Source organism: Mobula birostris, chromosome 3 (assembly GCF_030028105.1).
Source record: "Mobula birostris isolate sMobBir1 chromosome 3, sMobBir1.hap1, whole genome shotgun sequence".
Lineage (NCBI taxonomy): Eukaryota > Metazoa > Chordata > Chondrichthyes > Myliobatiformes > Myliobatidae > Mobula > Mobula birostris.
Window position 1 is genome coordinate 88,892,471 of NC_092372.1, and position 16,366 is coordinate 88,908,836.

At 39.3% G+C, this 16,366-nt stretch overlaps 1 protein-coding gene across 2 annotated transcripts in view; it reads right to left on the reverse strand.

Moving 5' to 3' along the window:
* LOC140195151 (cytoplasmic polyadenylation element-binding protein 2-like) overlaps positions 1-16,366 on the reverse strand; it is a 120,437-nt gene that overhangs the window by 17,161 nt on the left and 86,910 nt on the right. The window contains exon 5 of one of the 2 annotated variants that reach the window (XM_072253010.1): positions 9,235-9,258. The exons of the other annotated variant lie outside the window; for it this stretch is intronic. Within the exon in view, the coding sequence (XP_072109111.1) occupies positions 9,235-9,258 (24 nt within the window). The remainder of the gene's footprint in view (positions 1-9,234; positions 9,259-16,366) is intronic. 2 annotated transcript variants of the gene reach the window in all.

The window sequence follows — 16,366 nt, forward strand, 5'->3', positions numbered from 1 at the left end:
TCATTAGTTTCCATGAAATATGTCATCTGTTTTTAGTGTCCTTTTTAAAGAAGAGCTTTAAACAACACCAGCAAATTGTTTCTGTCAATAACTGATATCAAAAAATGGAAATGCAAGGATATATTCCGAGCTATTTAAATGAGGTAGCCTACTAGCCCTCTACAAAATAAAACTTCCCTGACAACCATTAACAGAAGAAATGCAAATTAACTTTGCCTAGAAAAACATTCTCTCATATTATGTGCTCCAAAGAATCTATGGACATGTGCTGGAACAGTCTTCATGTTTCAGACAAGAAAGTCATAATTCCTTACATAGATTCATTCAGCTTCATGCAAACTACAGAAACAATGTAATTAAGGCACAAATTTACTGACCCATCCAGATAATACTGATTGCATATAAATATCTCTCTCTATAAATAAAACATAGAGCTGCATTTACAAAGGCTCCAGTTTGTGTTAATACCAGATTTAACCATCTTCCAAAATTGGAAGCTTGTGATGAACAGTTGTTTGATGTTTGCTTTGAAAGGGAGAACAAAACCATAGCTATGAAGATCCCTGCAGAATCTGATGACTCTGTGGTCTCTGTCTTGGAGGTCGACTTCAGACTGTCATTCAAGAGGGTGAACCCTCGCAAGGCAGCAGGGCCTGATGGAGTACCCGGTCAGGCTCTGAAAACCTGTGCCAACCAACCAACGGGGGCATTCAAAGCCCTTTTCAATCTTTCACTGCTACAGCCAGAAGTTCCCCACTGCTTCAAAAGAACAACAATTATACCTGTGCCCACGAAGAGTAGCATGAGCTGCCTCAACAACTATCGTCCAGTAGCACTCACACCTACAGTGATGAAATGCTTTGAGAAGTTCGTCATGGCTAGAATCAACACCTGTCTCAGGAAGGACATGGACACACTGCAATTTGCCTATATCTACAATAGACATGATCTCAATGGCTCTCCATGCAGCCTTGGATCACCTGAAAAATGCAAATACCCATGTATGGATGCTGTTTATTGACTATTGCTCAGCATTTAACACTATCATTCCTACAGATCTGATTGAAAAGCTACAGAACCTAGGCCTCTGTACCTTCGTCATTGGATCCTCAATATCCTAACTGGAAGACAATAATCTGTGCAGATTAGAAAAAACATATCCACCTCAGTGACGATCAACACTGGTGAACCACAAGGATGTGTGCTTAGCCCATTGCTCTACTCTCTCTGCACATATGACTGTGGACAGGCATAGCTCAAATGCTATCTATAAATTTGCTGATGATACAACCATTGTTGGCAGAATTTCAGATGGTGGCGAAAGGGTAACTAGGAGTGAGATGTACCAGTTAGCAGAGTGATGTTGCAGCAACAAACTTGTACTCAATGTCAGCAAGACCAAAGAGTTGATTGTGGACTTCGGGAAGGGCAAGCCGAGGGAACACAAACCAATCCTCACAGAGGGATCAGAAGTGGAAAGAGTGAAAAATTTCATATTCCTGGGTGTCAATATCTCTGACCTACATGGATGCAACATTTTGATGCAGCTACGAAGAAGGCAGGACAGTGGCTATATTTCATTAGGAATTTGAGGAGATTTGGTCTGTCAACTAAAACACACGAAAACTTCGACAAATGTACCGTGCAGTGCATTCTGACTAGCTGCATCACCATCTGGTATGGGCGGGGTGGGGGTGGGGTTTCTGCACAAGACGGAAATAAGTTGCAGAAAGTTATTAAATTAGTCAGCTGTACCATGAGTACTAGACTCCATAGATCCAAGACATCTTCAAGAAGCAGAGCCTTAGGAAGACTCCATTCATCCTCAAGGATCCCCACCACCCAGGACATGCCCTCTTCATATTGTTACTGTCAGGGAGGTATAAAAACCTGAAGACTCAGGAATAGCTTCTTCCCCTCTGCCATCTGATTTCTAAATGAACATTGAATCCATGAACACTACCTTACTACTTTTTTTATTTGTGTTTTTTTTGTAATATTAATTTTAACTTAACTATTTAATAGACATATATACTTAATATAATTCAGTTTTTTATCTATACTTTTGACATATTTCATTGTACTGTTGCTGTAAAATTAACACATTTCATGACATATGCCAGTGATATTAAATCTGATTCAGATTCTTTTAAAAATTGATAGCAAAAAATTATTTCTCAAATCAAGTGATACAGGTCGAGTACCCCTCATCCAAAATGCTTGGGGCCAGAAGTATTTGGGATTTCGGAATATATAGTGAGGTAGCATGGCATCAGCATGTTTTCTGACTCTGAATTTATGTGCTACCTGTGGTAAGCAGTCTTTGTCTTACACTTGTTCATCACACATGTACTTAACAGTAAAAAAAATTACATACCATTAATATAATGAAAATAAGGAATGCAGGGTAACAAAAGCATCACTGCAGCATTGGGACAATACCTGAAACAGCTGTTGAACAACAAAATGGCAGACTTTCAGTCTCCACCAATGATGCCATGTTTTGATTAAAAGGTTACTGTAACCTGTATATATAGTTTATACTTTATGTAAGCTATAAAACCAACCAGCATCATAAACTTGTTCTGGTGTTAGATTTTCATCAGTGACGATCGTGGGAAACTCAATGAATTTCTCTGCTGCATTGTGATGAACAGACGTTTAATCTTTAAGATTTCTAAATCCTTAAAAAAATTAGTGCCATGCTTTTCTTAAATATCTGCAACCAGCCTGCTGAATATTCACAAATACTTTCAATTTTCTGTTTGTCATGATAGATCTTCGCTTGTTTCATGATCAGCATACCCTTAATTGGCACTTGTTCACTCCCACACTGACGAATCTAGTTTTTCAATATTTCATCATGATCTTCATTTTCACTTATGCAGTGTTTTTCTACTTTTCATTAAATTCTGTTCATTACATATGTGACGTCACTTCTCAGAACTGTTTGTAACGTGCAGAGACCTGTGCATCGCTTGGGAACCTTCCCAGCGTCTTGTAGAAGTTTCCATTTGCGAGCTCTCAAAAAATTACAGATTTCAAAACTTTTTGGATAAGGGGTAGTCAAACTGTACTAAAGTAACAGAATGTATGCATTCCAATATAATTGCTCATAAGGCAGAATACTACAAATAATGAAGTTAATGCCAAAAGGGCAATGTCACAATAGTGTTGGGGGATTTCAATATGCATGTAGATTGGGAAAATCAGGTTGGTGCAGGATTCCAAGAGAGAGGATTTTTAGAATATCTACGAGATAGCTTCTTAGAGCAGCTCGTGGGCTGAGCCCACTAAGGCATCAGCTATTCTGGATTGGATGTTGCGACCCAGAATTGATTAGAAAGCTTAAGGTAAAAGAACCCTTCACGACAAATGATCATATGGTTGAATTCACCCTGAAATTTGAGGAGAGGCTAAAGTCAGATGTATCACTATTACAGTGAAGTAAAGGAAATTAGAGGCTTGAGAGAGGAGCTGGCCAGAACTGATTGGGAAAGAACACTGGTGGAGATGATGGCAGAGCAGCAATGACTGGAATTTCTGGAAGCAATTCGGAAGGCACTGGATATATACAGGCTAATGACAAAATGACACAACCGTGGCTAACAAGAAATCAAAGCCAACATAAAAGCTAAAGACATGGCATATAATAGAGCAATAATTAGTGGGAAGTTAGGAGGATTGGGAAGGTTCCTGGGAAACTGAAAGGTCTGAAGTTAGATAAGTTACCTGGACCAGATGGTATACATCCCAGGGTTCCGAAAGAGGTGGCTGAAGAGATTGTGGACATATCGGTAATGATCTTTCAAGAATCACTAGATTCTGAAACAGTTAGGAAAAACTGGAAAATCACACATCATTCCACTCTTCAAGAAGGGAGACAAGCAGAAGAAAGGAAATTATAGGCCAGTTAGTCTGACCTCAGTGGTGGAAAGATGTTGGAGTCGATTGTTAAGGATGTGGTCTTGTGGTGACTTGGAGGCACATGATAAAATAAGCCCTAGTCAGTATTTTGAAGAAATAACAAGCAGGATAGACAAAGGAGAATCGGTTGATGTTGGGAACTTTGGTTTTCAGAAGGCCTTTGACAAGGTGCCACATAGGAGGCTGTTTAACAAGTTACAAACCCATGGTATTACAGGAAAGCAGACATCCCACCTCTCCCAGAAGTACCCAGAGTCTCCCGCAAATTTGCGGGCTCCTTGATGCCCGCAAATTATATCCAATATCACAGAAATCAATTTTTTTGAGAGCGAGCGACTACCCACGAGAGAGAGCAAGAGCGACAGAGCGAGAGAGAGAGAGAGCGAGAGCGAGAGAGACAGAGAGAACACAAACGAGAATGCCAGGGCAGATGTTCCAAAAAAAGAAAATATAAATATAAAACGTACGTCACCCCAGACCTAGTGACAGTGTTGCTCACTGTGCTATTTGCAACAGTGACTTTTCTATTGCCCATGGTGGTTTAAGACTGTAAAAGACATGTTGAGGTGAGTTTAACAGGTGTCATTCATTCATTAGCATAGCTAAAGTTATTTAAACTAGCTGGCTAGCTGCTAAGGAGCTACTCTATTGCAGACATCCCACCTCCCCTGGAAGTTCCGGGAGTCTCCCGCAAATTGATGTGCTACCTCCCTGAAATGAGTTTTTGCAGGGTGGGATGTCTGAGAAAGATACTAGCATAGATAGAGGATTGGCTGATTAGCAGGAGGCAAAGAGTGGGAATAAAGGGAGCCTTTTCTGGTTGGCTGTCAGTGACTCGTGGTGTTCCACAGGGGTTTGTGTTGGGACTGATTTTTTTTAAGTTACATGTGAATAATTTGGATGGCGAAATTGATGACTTTGTTGCAAACTTTGCAGATGATACGAAAATAGGTGGACGGAAAGGCAGCTTTGAGGAAGTATAGAGTGGCTAAAGAAGGACTTAGATTAGGAGAACGTGCAAAAAAGTGGCAGTTAGAATACAGCGTCAGGAAGTGAATGCTCATGTACTTTGGTGGAAGAAACAAGAGTTCACTATTTTCTAAATGGAGAGAAAATACAAAAATCCGAGGTGGAAAAGAACTTGGGAGTCCTTGCTCAGGATTCCTAAAAGGTTACTTGGCAGTTTGAGTCTGTGGTGGGGAAGGCAAATACAATGTTAGCATTCATTTCAAGAGGACAAGAATATAAGAGCAAGGATGTAACATTGAGACTTTATAAAGCACTGGTGAGGCCTCACTAGCAATATTGTGAGTAGTTTTGGGACCCCTTATCTTGGAAAGGATGTGCTGAAATTGGAGAGGGTTCAAAAGAGGTTCAACAGGATGATTCCAGGATTGAACAGCTTGTCATATAAAGGGAGCTCGATGGCTCTGGGCCTGTATTCATTAGAATTCAGGAGAATGAGGGGTGATCTAATTGAAACCTATCAGATGGTAAAAGGCCTTGATAGAGTGGATGTGGAGAGGATGTTTCCTGTGGTGGAAGAGTTTAAGACCAGAGGACACAGCTTCAGAATAGACGTGCGTCCTTTTAGAACAGAGATGAGGAGGAATTTCTTCAGCCAGACAAAGTGGTGATCTGTGGAATTCATTACCACAGGTGGCTGTGGAAGCTAAGTCTTTATGTATATTTAAGCCAGAGGCTGACAGGTCGGTGGGGGGGGGGGGGGTCAGGAGACTGGGGCTGAGAGGAAAATTGGATCAACCATGATGAAATGGTGGAGCAGACTCAATGGACCAAATGGTTTATTTCTGGTCTTAAATTCACAACATGCATTAAAGTGGGGCAACAAAATGATTTTAAAAAATGTACGTAAATGAAACCAATCTCTTGCACCCATTGTATTATGAAAGAAATCTACCCAGCCACCAAATCCTTCCTCATCTGAAGCACATCTTCATTCTTGCTGAATTTAAAATAATGCATAGTATGTGATGAGAAACATTTGCTCCTTTTTGAATATAAGTACTGCTTGTTTTAATCCTTTGCTTCTTCTTTGGTAGTCCCTTAGGATCAAAGACCATTTGCTTCCATTCTGGTTTTGTGGCCTGAGTTGTTATTAAGGCTACACTGAGAATAGGAGATACTTCCATGGATGGGGCTAGAGACACCTGACTGTGGAAGTAAGGTAGGTTGTTTCTGAATGGTGTGCTATTTCTGTCAGTTATACAAGTTTTCCACATACTTCAGATACAAGATCCTTCATATTATCCTCAATGTTCTTTCTCCATTTTTAAGTGGTCATGGGTATAGAGTTGTGAACAGTCAGTGTGGTTATTGCAACTTATGATTTATGCACTTCACGAATCTTTCCCTCAGTTTGCCTGGTAACATTCCTGTGACAGAGCTTGGATTAATGCATTTGTTCCTGGTGTCTTACATCGCTCATAGAAAAAGCTTGATTTGCTCAACATAACAAAAACTAGGGAATCATTGCAGGGAACATGTCTCTGAGACTGGTTTAATATCCCTTTAGTAAAGTTGGAGAATTTTACAAACTAAGCAAGTTTCATCACACGCATTCAAGAAGGCAGCGTCTATCATTAAGGACCTTCACCATCCAGACATGCCGCCTTCTCATTACTACCATCAGGAAGGTGTACAGGAGTCTGAAGACACCCACTTTAGGAACAGCTTTTCCCCCTCCGCCATCAGATTTCTGAGTGGTCTGTGAACCCACGAACATTACCTCATTATTTTACTCACTTTTTGCATTATTTTGTTGCATTTCTTTTTGTAACTTATACTAGTTTAAAAAAAAATGCACTGTGCTGTACTGCTGCCAAACAAAAAAATTTCACAACTAATGTCAGTGACTTTAAACTTGATTCCGATACCGATAAGTCTTTACTCTTCAGTATCTTACTGGAGACAGACTAAGTGTCAGAAGTATACAAGACCAGGGTTCATTATTCTATGCCAAGTCTTAAGATTTTGATCTTCAAACACCTCTTTGCTTAATCAACCAAAAGCTATGCGTATGACACAGATCACCTCAGGTTTGGTTTCTTCAGCTGATGTACGTAAGCATAGACAAAAACTTGTCTATATTACCTGAGCTAGGAAGGCAAAAGTAAAACCAATAAGTTTTCTAGCAAAAAAATGAGAATTTGCAAGGACACAGTTAGGTTAGTTGAAGCATCCCCTTAGGCTGCCTGCACTCAAATGTTTACACACATAAGATGTCACTTCAGCAAGACATTTCTCAGTTGACTGAACATAACAGCATACCTCTAGTAAGAATGAACATCTTCAGACAGAGGAGTAGGGTGAAATGGAAGAATTCTAGCCTAAGACTTTTTAAAAATGCTAATTTTGAACCTTGGGAAACAGATCAAAGATGCCTCTGAAATAAAGAATCTTGAGTATAATAAAGCCTACTGTCAAGATGAAGCCACACTCAGGTTGGAGGAACAACACCTTATATTCCGTCCGGGTAGCCTCCAACCTGATGGCATGAACACTGACTTTTCTAACTTCCGCTAATGCTCCACCTCCCTCTCGTACCCCATCCGTTATTTATTTATATACACACATTCATTCATATTCATTCTCTCTCTCTCTCTCTCTCTCTCTCTCTTCTCCTTTTTCTCCCTCTGACTATACCCCTTGCCCATCCTCTGGGTTTCCCCCCCCCCCCCCCTTCTCCTTCTCCCCGGACCTCCTGTCTCATGATCCTCTCATATCCCTTTTGCCAATCACCTGTCCAGCTCTTGGCTCCATCCCTCCCCCTCCTGTCTTCTCCTATCATTTTGGATCTCCCCCTCCCCCTCCCACTTCCAAATCTCTTACTAGCTCTTCCTTCAGTTAGTCCTGACGAAGGGTCTCGGCCCGAAACGTCGACTGTACCTCTTCCTAGAGATGCTGCCTGGCCTGCTGCGTTCACCAGCAACTTTGATGTGAGTATTAAACCTTACATCTTTTTGTATCTGTACTGCCGTTCAATAAGAATCATAACTGTATTATTTTTCCCTCATTAACCAACACCCTTGAAACCAATATCTAACAATATATTAGGGTGTTCAAACTATGTTTTAAAGTCTTATCTTCAGGCAAGTCATCGATTTCTTTAGTTCATTCAATATTGTGAAAAAGGGTTAGAGATGAGAAGGAGCACAGTCCTACTCTAACTCATGCTGTTTGGTCTGTAAAGAAACCCTGCTGACGATGGCCTAAGCTGTCTCATAATTCATGGAATAAAAATAGGAACTTTAAGTTCTGTTTCAGAGAAATTACTGGACAAGTTCAGGTTAAAGTATACAAATGAATAATCAGAGAACTACTTTAATGCTACATTCATACAACCTTCATTAACATGCAAAATCCCAGATAAGCATTTTTACATCAAAATTATTAACGATTCCTTGTAGCATTATACAGCTTTATAATCATGCAATTACAGTAGAAGATCTTCAATCCAGATGCATTCATGATTCCTGAATAAAACTGATTATGGACCCCTATTCAAGCATTTCCATGCACTGCTTTTTAAAAACCAAGGAAGTTGTGCTTGATACCCAAAGGGAGTAAGAGAGATCTGTAGACAGACCACAGAAATGCATGTATAGTAATTGCAAAATGAAAACCTCACTTAAATTCATAATGCAGATGAAATGAGCTTCTTCTATTATTGCACTCTAGGCATATCTTTAAAGGAAATTAAAGAGAATGACTATTCTTGTGCGTGTATAGACAGCAGTCATACAGAGATACAAGCTGCTGATGATCTCCAAGAACGTCACCATCACACACCGTAGAAAGCACTGGCTGTGCTTTGGAGGTAAGATAAAAAAGGACCTGGATTCTAAAGAACTGACCACTGATTAGTTTAATAATGATATTATAAGGTGACATTGTGGCACAGAAAAATTTCGGACCTGAGTCTGCCAGATGAAGAGATTGATTCCCCGGTTTTGACTTATCAGAAAGTACTAACGACAACTATAGTAGTGAGGGATCACAGGAGAAAAATCAGTATGAAATTAGTGATAAAACTGGGAGATCTGAACATTGGATTAGGGAGAAGAGCTTCATCACCAAGCAAAATTATACATATTTATTACATTCAAGAGAAAAAAAAACAAGGAGTAGAGATCTTCAACTGTAGTTATTTTCTATTTAACTAAAATCTATTAAGAAATCAACACCCAATCCATGATTCAATTAATTGTCAAAATAATAGTTATCCAAGTGTAGTGATTCATTTAAAGCATACAATCTAGACAGCACTAAAAACCAAATCTTTACCTCGTCTTCTCCCATAACTTCTTGCTGCATGCAAAGGATAAATAGAATTTGTATCAAATGTCAATGTGGACTTAAAGTTCACAGAATGTAAGCCAAGTAAAATCAAAACCTTTACAACAAAGCTACTGAAACATCTTAATGAAGCCACATCCCTTTGTACATATTACCAATTCCCAAATTTTAAAAGTACAAGTTTTCTTCACACTAAAGACAAAATGATGAACCGATCTGTCAAATCACAACTGATTAAAGCTTAAACTCAAACTCTGTATTCAAAAATGTTTTGAATATACTACTGAATAAATATTAAGCAAATCAACAGCTTAGTAACTCAATGGCACTGCATGCTTGACAATATGACATTTTACTGCTAATTGAATGGACTTGTACTTATTCAGGCTTAACACAATGTTCATATAAATACATTTAATTTCTTAGGGGAAGGAAAGGTTAAAGCTTCATGCGTTTTTAAAACATTTTGAATGAGGCGGAGAGTAAATGAGACTGCAGAATTCTGAGGATGCAAGTGAAAGGTAGCAGAGCAATGTGTCTGCAAGAAGTGGATTTGTCATTCAAACAGTCTAATTAGACCCCCTGGTTTCATTCTTGCATTCTCATTTTAACTACAGAAACTGGAGATCCAAGGCTTTAGAAAACTGACAGCTGAAAGGAGACTTGAATGGCCTAGTTCATAAAGTTTGCATCTACACACAGTTTATGCCCCAGATAAGGAATATTTCCTCCATCAATTTGAAAACCACTACCCTTCCACCTCCATCACAATCTGTTTCAGTATGCAATCCATCCATCACCATCTGCTCAACTACCACCTGCCTCACCACAACACTCACCATCCCCTCACCATGGACACAACCTTCACCAATCTTCTCCCATTTAACATTCAGAACCACAACCCCCCACCCCCAGAATTCCAGATTTACCATATAGACTGCTTGCAGAAAGAAAAGAAACATAGCCATGCTGTTAAATTTTGCAGGGCTTTGGGAATCCTTTCCCAGATTTTCCACATTTCTGAACAATCTACTCCTTACTTCATTCACAATGAATTCCTCTCTAAGTCATACTCCCTGCCCCTCGACTTTTAAACAATTAATATTAAAATACCTTTAAAAATTACATGACAACGTGAGAAATTGAGTTAACCCCATAAGTAAAAATACAACTATAAAAAACTATATTCCACTCAAGGCAAAACACTGCTTGCCTTAAACAACTAATTTAAAATGACCCCTTTGATCCAAGATTAAGTTTAGTACTTCATCTTGCCTTCCCCAAAAGGTCCAAGCAAACAGCTTCTCTCCCTCTTCTGTATGGTGTCCATGCCAGCTGCCCAATACAAATATTAACATTTCAATTTCCAAATTATATCTGAGGTAGTCACACAATTTCCAATAGTAACAATTGGTTGCTTCAGTGCAAAAAAGTGGTGAGTCAGATTCAATGGAATTATATACAAGTGGAGTACATTTTAGTTGGAATTGCAAATATTTTAATATTCCCAGCACCTCCTGTTTAAGATAACCCCATATTCCATTGAAATGCTATACTATACACTAACAAGTCATTCACATTATATTTCTAGAGTTTTTAACTGAGAGCCACAAAGACTTTTTTAAACTCACAAATCCTCTGCTCCCCCCTATTCTAAACCTACACCCCAGCTCAACTCATGCATCTCAGAGCTTTGGTTACTTGGAATTCTACACATTTGCTCAACTATCTCCTGTATAGCTGCCTAGACCCATTATCCTAGGCATGGTTACCCACTCTTACTGTAGGAATTGCCGCAGAACTCAATACTAGGTTGCCATGAAAAGCTGGAGAACAATGGTAGCAGAATTATTTCCTACTAATTCACATTGATTCATGGCCTGGCATATTGCTCATTTCAGTCATTATCATTTAATCAGATTCAATGAGTATTGAAGAGTTAACCAGAAGAACACCAGATGTATCTAAAATAAAAATAAATGAGATGCCAACCTGGTGGGAATTATAACACTGGACAACACATACATACAATCTAATGAATATAGTACTCCCTAGATTTAGCTAGGCTATCACACAAACAATAGATTAAATCAAACTCATATGTAATATCAGAACAAATAGTAAGAATTTCAATAAAGACAGAAAAAAGGCATCTAATGGAGGCGTGGGGCCTCTAGAGAACTATTGGTGAATTAATATGAGACAAAGAAATGACTAATATGTTAAATTAATTTTTCCATCATTCTTCATTGTGTATGATTCTACAATTATCTCAAGATAACGGATGGATTAATTGCAAGTAACGGGAGGAACTTGTAAAAATCCCACTCATAAGGGACAGAGAAACTCACAGGTCTAAAGGTGGACAAATTGCCAGAACCTGACTGCCTACACTCAAGGGATTTAAGATGGTGATATAGATTGCTGCATTGGTTAAAAATTTTCAAAACTAGCTAAATTCTAAGAGAACATCAGAAGATTTGGCAAATAGCCAATGTAACTCTATTGTTAAAAAGGAAGGAAGACAGAAGGTGGAGAGCCATAGGCCAGTTGCTGGCAAGATGCTGTCATTTAGGAAATCTGAATAAAATCAAACCGTGTCAACATGGCTTAATGAAATGTAAATCATGTTTGAAAAATTTGTTAAGTAGTGCCCCTACTTCCTCAGAAATTTGACAGGTCTCTCAGCAACTGATTCTCATCAATGCTTAGCTGATGCACTGTAGAAAGCATCCTATGCAGATGTATCATAGCTTGATATGGCAACTGCTCTGCCTATCACAAAAAGCTGCAGAGCATTGTAGATACAGCTCAGCACATCATGGGAACTAGCCTCTACTCCATGGACTGTCTATTTTTCAGAATGTCTCCATAAAGAAGCCAGCATAATTTAGGACCCTAACCACCCATGACATGCTCCTTTTTTCTCTCCCCACCCCACAGGACAGAAGATACAAAAAGCCAATACCTCCTGGCTCAAGGACAACTTCTACCCTGCTGTTATATGACTAGTGAATTGTTTCCTAGTACGATAAGATGGACTCTTAACCTTACAATCTATCTTGTTATGACCTTGAACCTTCCTGTCTACCTACACTACTTCATTCAGCACTGTTAATATTTTATCTTGTACTACCTCAACGCACCATTGAATTGATCCACATGAATGTAAATAAGTTTTTCCACTGAAACTCGGAATATGTGACAATGAGAAAGATTTCCCATTTGTAAATCCTTTTATAACCTTAGGCAGTGTACAAAGTAATGGCAGATGAAAGCTAACTTGGACAAGTGTGAAGTGATGCATCTTGGGAAGGTAAATCAGTGAAGGTCATACAAAGTAAATGTCAGGGATCTGGGAAGTGCTGATGAATAGTAATACCTACAAGCACCTGAAAATGGTGACAACGCAAGTAGGGTGGCGGATGCCTTCATTTGTCAGCACACCGAATTGTAATGTCATTGTACAGATGACAAACTTTGATAAGACATTTGGAGAGTGCACAGTTCAGGTCACCACATTATGTGAAGGATTTGATTAAGTTAGAGGGGTGCAGAAAAGACTTACTAGGATGGTGCTGGGACGAAGGGCTTGAGTTATAAGGAGAGACTGAAAGGCTAAGACTGTTTACTCTAGAGCAAAGGAGACTGAGTGACATTAAAGATGATTTAAAAAATTCTGAGGGGCATAGATGGGGTGGAGAGGCACAGTATTTTCCCAAAGCAGAGCTTAAAATTAGAGAATGTAGATTTAAGATGAGAGGGAACTACCTAAAGGATAGCTTTTTCCCCTACAAAAGGTAATGGAACAAGTCACCAGAGGAAATGTTAGTAGAGGTGGATCTAATTATAACACAGAAAATTTGGACAGGTACATGTAAAGGAAAAGGTACAGGTACATATAAAGGAAAAGGTACAGGTATATGTAAAGGAAAAAGGCAAGGCAAAATTTAGTCAAATAGGACTAACACAAGAGAATACCTTGGTTGGCAGGGATAAATTGGGCGAAGGATGTGATTATATTGTACAACTCCTTGACCCCTTGATTTCTAAGACTTTTGGCTGATATTAGTAGGGTCACATTTTAATACTGCATCAGTACTGCATCTCTTTTCACACTAACCATCCTTTCACTCTCGTAAGTGGACACAAGATATTTTTTTTGTCATTTTTAGGACATAAAATATGGAGTTCTCAATATCCTGCCTCTGCCATTCAATAAGATCATGGCCTATCCTAGTTCCTTAGTTCACTCTACTGCCCAATTCTCTTAGCAGTGAAACATCTAATCAATCTTGAACATCACAATGACTAAGCATCCCCAGCTCTCTGAAGTAATACTCAGCCAGCATTAAAACAGATTACATGGTTATTATTTCACTGTTATTTATAGAACTGATGGTGCACAAATTGGCTGCCACATTTCCTACAGTCCAAAATTAATGACACTGCAGAAGACTTTTTTTTGGTTGCAAAGCACTTAAGAAGCTGTGTTTGTGAAAACTACTACTTAAAGACAAACATTCCTTTTGGAAAAACACCTTGCTCAAAAGATTTTAAATAAAAATATAAATTTTTGCTAGAAGGATTACTCTTTTAAATGCTATTCTTTGGGTGGTGGGGTGGAGATATGTCTCTACCAAACAAAGTGTGAGGCGCTCCTTCCCTCCACTAGCCTGCAAGTAACCTTTGGGCAAGGTGTAGCACCTGTTTACCCCCCCCCCCACCCCCTCCAACCAGGGTCACATGAAGCCATTGGAGCAGATGGTGGATAGTCATATAAGTAGCTGGTGCATATCAGAAGTCCTGGTTATGCAACCACTGATGCCAGGCAGACAATCTCTGAAGAGTATTGATAATGGCTGGGGTAATCGTCTTGTAGAGACTGCTCAGAAGGCAATGACAAACCATTTCTGAAGAAAAATTTGGCAAGAACAACCATGGTCAAAGACTGCGATCACCCATGTCATACAATATGACAAATAATGATGATGAAATGCTATTCTGAAAAGGTGACTGTAGCAGTAATCTTAATGCAAAGAATTTTAAATAGCTGATATCTCGGGGAGTGGCAACCAGTTAAGCATTTTTGAACTGCATTTACTGTCAAATCACGTTTAATTATTATTCAAATCATACATGGATATAGCTGAACGAGACTTTTTCTGGGGTAAGGTGCAAAACATTCAAAATAGCAAGCAAACATTCAAAAATAGTAAGTAACTTAATTCAAAATAGCAAGCAAAGAAGCATATTCACTAGAAAAAAAAACTATATATAGCACAAGACCCTGAGCAACAATATCTGGCAATCGATGGTATAGTCTCCTGGCAGTACACAGACGCACGCAATCCAGCCTGTCATTCCACCACTTGAACATAGGAGGACAGCTCCGACGAGAGAGGCCAGGCCCCAGCACAGCTCGCACGCCATGCTGTAAACGCTTCTGCGTTTCAACACCAATATAATGGAACAAAAGACAATATACAAGGTAGTTACATCTGCAAAAAATAAATGCAGATTTTGTTTAATCAAGCAGAGCAGAAGCTTGGCAGAAATGGAATTACATTTTTTAGATATAAAAGTAGATGTTCTTGTAGTAGTGCAGTTGAAAATTGGCAGGTATGATATTGCAGGCGTCAGAGTTACGATTGTAAAAAGATCACAGATGGGAGATTAACATCCAAGGATACACATTTTATCAATAGGACAGGCACATGGGCAGAAGTGGTGAGTGGTTTTGAAAGGATCAGAAGATGTAGAATCCTTGTGGGTAGAGTTAAAAAACTGCAAGGGTAAAAGGACCATTATGGGAATTGTACATAGGGTTCCAAACAGTAGCCAGGATGTGGGGTACAAATTACAATGGGCAAAGAAAATGGCAATGTTACGATGGTCATGGGTGATTTCAATATGCAAGTAGATTGGAAAAATCAGGTTGGTGCTAGAGCTCAAGAGAAGGAATTTGTAGAATACCTATGATATGACTGTTTTGAACAGCTTGTGGTCTTGACTAGGGAAATAGCAATTTTGGGTTGGGTGTTGTGTAATGAAATGGATTTAATTTTAAGGAGCTTAAGGTAAAGGAACAGTTAGGAGGCAGTGTTCATGACATTATACAATTCACCCTGCAGTTTGAGACAGAAGCTAAAATCAGATGTTTCGATATTACAGTTGGGTAAAGGTAACTACTGAATCATGAGAGATAAGCTGGCCAAAGTCAGTTGGAAGGGAACTCCAAAAGGAATGATGGCAAAGCATCAATGGTTGGAGTTTCAGAAAGTAATTTCGAGGATGCAAGACCAGTTCATTCCATAGAAGCAGCAGCATTCTAAAGGGAGGATGAAGCAACCATGGCTGATAAGGGAAGTCAAAATACAGCATAAAGCAAAACACAGGAGACTCAGCAGATGCTGGAAACCCAGAGTAACACACACACAATGCAGGAGGAACTCAGCAGGTCAGGCAGCAACTTTGGAAGGAAATAAACTGTCAACGTTTTGGGCCAAGACCCTCCATTAGAACTGGTAAGGAAAGCAGTAGAAGCCAGAATAAGAAAGTGGGTGGCAGGGGGTGGGAAGAGGATGAGTTGAAGTGTACATGGGGCAAAATCAAAAAGGATGATGAATACAGGACTGAAGGTGTTATCTTTGAATACACGCAGTATATAGAATAAGGTAAATGGCTTGTAGTGAGATTTGCAGGTATGACGTTGTGGACATCACTGAGTTGTGGCTGAAAGATCATATTTGGGAGCTTAACATCCAAGGCTACGCATTGTATTGATAGGACAGGCAGCTAGGCAAAGGGGATGGCATTGCTCAGCTGGTAAAATGAAATCAAATCCTTAGAAAGACACGACCTAGGATTGGAAGATGTAGAATCCTTGTGGGTACAGTTAAGAAACTGCAAGGGTAAAAAGAGCCTGATAGGAGTTATATACAGGCCTCCGAACAGTAGCTGCGTTGTGGAGTACAAATTATAAAGGGAGATAGAAGGGCAATGTTGAATTTTGATGAGAGGGGGAGCTGGCCAAAGTAGAAAGGAAAGGGACCCTAGCAGAGATGATTGAAGAAAAACAATGATTGAAGTTTCTGGAAGCAATTCAGAAGGGCAGGAT